We start from the raw sequence: 2,500 nt of genomic DNA on the forward strand, positions 1-2,500 counted from the left end.
ACAAGCCCCCCCCCGGGCCCCATCACCGAAGCTTTGAATTTTTATTGTTTTAGGGCCCAGACGCTTCGATTTGAAAACTTTGCTTCGAAGGTCACCCCTAATATGTAGTATGTAGCAGAAGTTGTAGCAGAAGTATTTTTAACAAGGCATTTGCCTAGATCAACTTATTGATGTCTTTGTGTGTTTTTAAACTTAAAACTTTTAGACTTTTCCTTAGTTGTGTATAGTTGTGGAGGGGGGGGTCTCTCACCATTGATTTTTATGTAGTACTTACAACAAACCTACTGTTGACCTTCTCCAGTATTAGTTTCTCGTTCAGAGCCATGGATTCTCCTTTGCCCTTCTTGATTCTCTTCTTCTCCAGTTTCTTACACGCATACATCTTCCCTGTGGCTCTGACCTGACACGCACACACCTGTAGACCACAGCCACCTCCATTACCACAGGGGGTATAATAAGGGTCAAAAATAATAATAATAATAATAATAATAATAGACCAGATTCTCACCTCTCCAAACCCTCCCTTCCCCAAAACTCTGTACTGACGAAATGTGTTTTTGGTCACCGGCTGTCTGGAGAGAACACAAACATAGGCGGCAGGTAAGTCTGAAAATTGGGAAGGCTATATTAACCAATTTATACACAGCGCCAGGATAAAATTTGAAACAACTGATCATGAAATATAAACTAATAATAACTATGCAATAGTATCAGAAAGGATAGATAATAACAACACAACAAGGTTTCTGTTTCAAAATCAAAAGGGAGGACATTTATTAAGACCATATGTTACTACTGGATAAGGAAATATGAATTATCTGTGCAATTTGCAAATCAGTAGTTGCAAATCATATTCCTACGCGCAGGGGGCGCGTAGGAATATATATTTCAAGATCTCTTGCTCTTGAAATAGGCTATATAATCCTTGGTTTCTGTTTTGTGTAAACAATAATAGCAATTCAAAGCAGTTGTCCCCCAAACCCCACCTCCAGTGGCTGTCATCAGACCGGGGTGGGGGGGCAAGTGGGAAGGAGATCAAACAAGAGAACAAAAAGGCCAAACAAGTTATCTACATATTTACAATAGTACCTGAGATAAAAATGACTAAGGTGCCGGAGCATAGCAGAAATGTATGTATACTGTGCATGATATACTTATGGACGTTAAGGTGCATAGAGAAAAAAAAATAGCACAATAAAAAGACAAAAAAAAGTCAGTGCGTTATACATGGGATTAAGGTGCAAAAAATTCAGTGCGTGTGTACCTCTCTAACCACTTCCATTGTAGGAAGCGGTTGAACATCATGCTGTCCAGATAGTCCGCAAACGGAGCCACGCTGAGGTAGTCATGAATGAGTCTGTAACACACACACACACACACACACACACACACACACACACACACACACACACACACACACACACACACACACACAGTAAAGCAACTAAAGCACAACTTGGGGGGGGTGCTTTTTGCCTTTTTAACCCTTTGTCTCCCCATTTTAGTCGTTATGCCAATTGATTCCTCCCCACTATACTGTTGTATCCTACCGACTCACCTGCCAGTGAGGAGCCCCCAGCGGGAGAACGTAGAGCCTTCGTCCTACTCCTCCCGCCGTGCCAGCCTGTAGGAGTGCGTAGAGTGACAATTATCACCCTCCCTCCCCGCCCGGCTTCCCTTCCCCGAACACGGGCCAGTTGTGTTCGTATGGACCAGTGCCAGAGGTGTGTGTGTGTGTGTGTGTGTGTGTGTGTGTGTGTTCTTACGTGGTTGTTTCTTTAAAGAGTTCTTTGGAGGCTTCCTGGTCCAGTCTCTCGGCACAGCGAGTCTTCAACACCTCATCTATCAATGTTATGTCATCATCTGACTGAAATATGACACATATTATTATTATTATTATTATTATTATTATTATTATTATTATTATTATTATTATTATTATTGTTATTACACCTTAATAACAACTCATCTATATCTGGAACATTATGATCGGACTGAAATATTATAAATATTTGTATTATTATTAATATATAACAATCTTCTGACTGTATGAACTATAACAGCTATAACAGCGTACACATATAAATACTACTAGGCTATATATACTATACCATATAAACCTTATAACAGCATATACAGCCACTATATAAACCAAATACACTCATATCTTCATACATTAGTATGTCAATATCTTAATATAGTCATATATAATAATTATCTTAATATGTTAGCTTCATAAAACAATTCAACTCATTATATGAACTAAACTCAACTGCTTCACCCTACAGGTCAGAAAAAGAATAATCTCACAGTTAATATTACCTATATTAGACTATGCTGACATTGTTTACCAAAATACCTCTAAAACAAACCTCCATCCTATCTATGTAATTTACAACAGTCTTTGCAGATTTATCTTGAGGTGTCCTTATACAACCCACCATTGTGCTATGTACGAGTCACTTAACTGGCTAACACCTACATCTAGGAGACACTCTCA

The 2,500-nt window shown here is 39.0% G+C and overlaps 1 protein-coding gene across 1 annotated transcript in view; it reads right to left on the reverse strand.

The window, feature by feature from the left end:
* grk6 (G protein-coupled receptor kinase 6) overlaps positions 1–2,500 on the reverse strand; it is a 21,844-nt gene that overhangs the window by 8,990 nt on the left and 10,354 nt on the right. Inside the window, exons 5-8 of the mRNA XM_080436576.1 lie at positions 1,767–1,867; positions 1,265–1,357; positions 509–572; positions 275–415 (exon numbers count right to left, since the gene is read on the reverse strand). Of these exons, the coding sequence (XP_080292702.1) occupies positions 275–415; positions 509–572; positions 1,265–1,357; positions 1,767–1,867 (399 nt within the window). The remainder of the gene's footprint in view (positions 1–274; positions 416–508; positions 573–1,264; positions 1,358–1,766; positions 1,868–2,500) is intronic.

Source organism: Gymnoscopelus braueri (assembly GCF_963280865.1).
Source record: "Gymnoscopelus braueri genome assembly, chromosome: 8".
In the NCBI taxonomy this organism is placed as follows: domain Eukaryota; kingdom Metazoa; phylum Chordata; class Actinopteri; order Myctophiformes; family Myctophidae; genus Gymnoscopelus; species Gymnoscopelus braueri.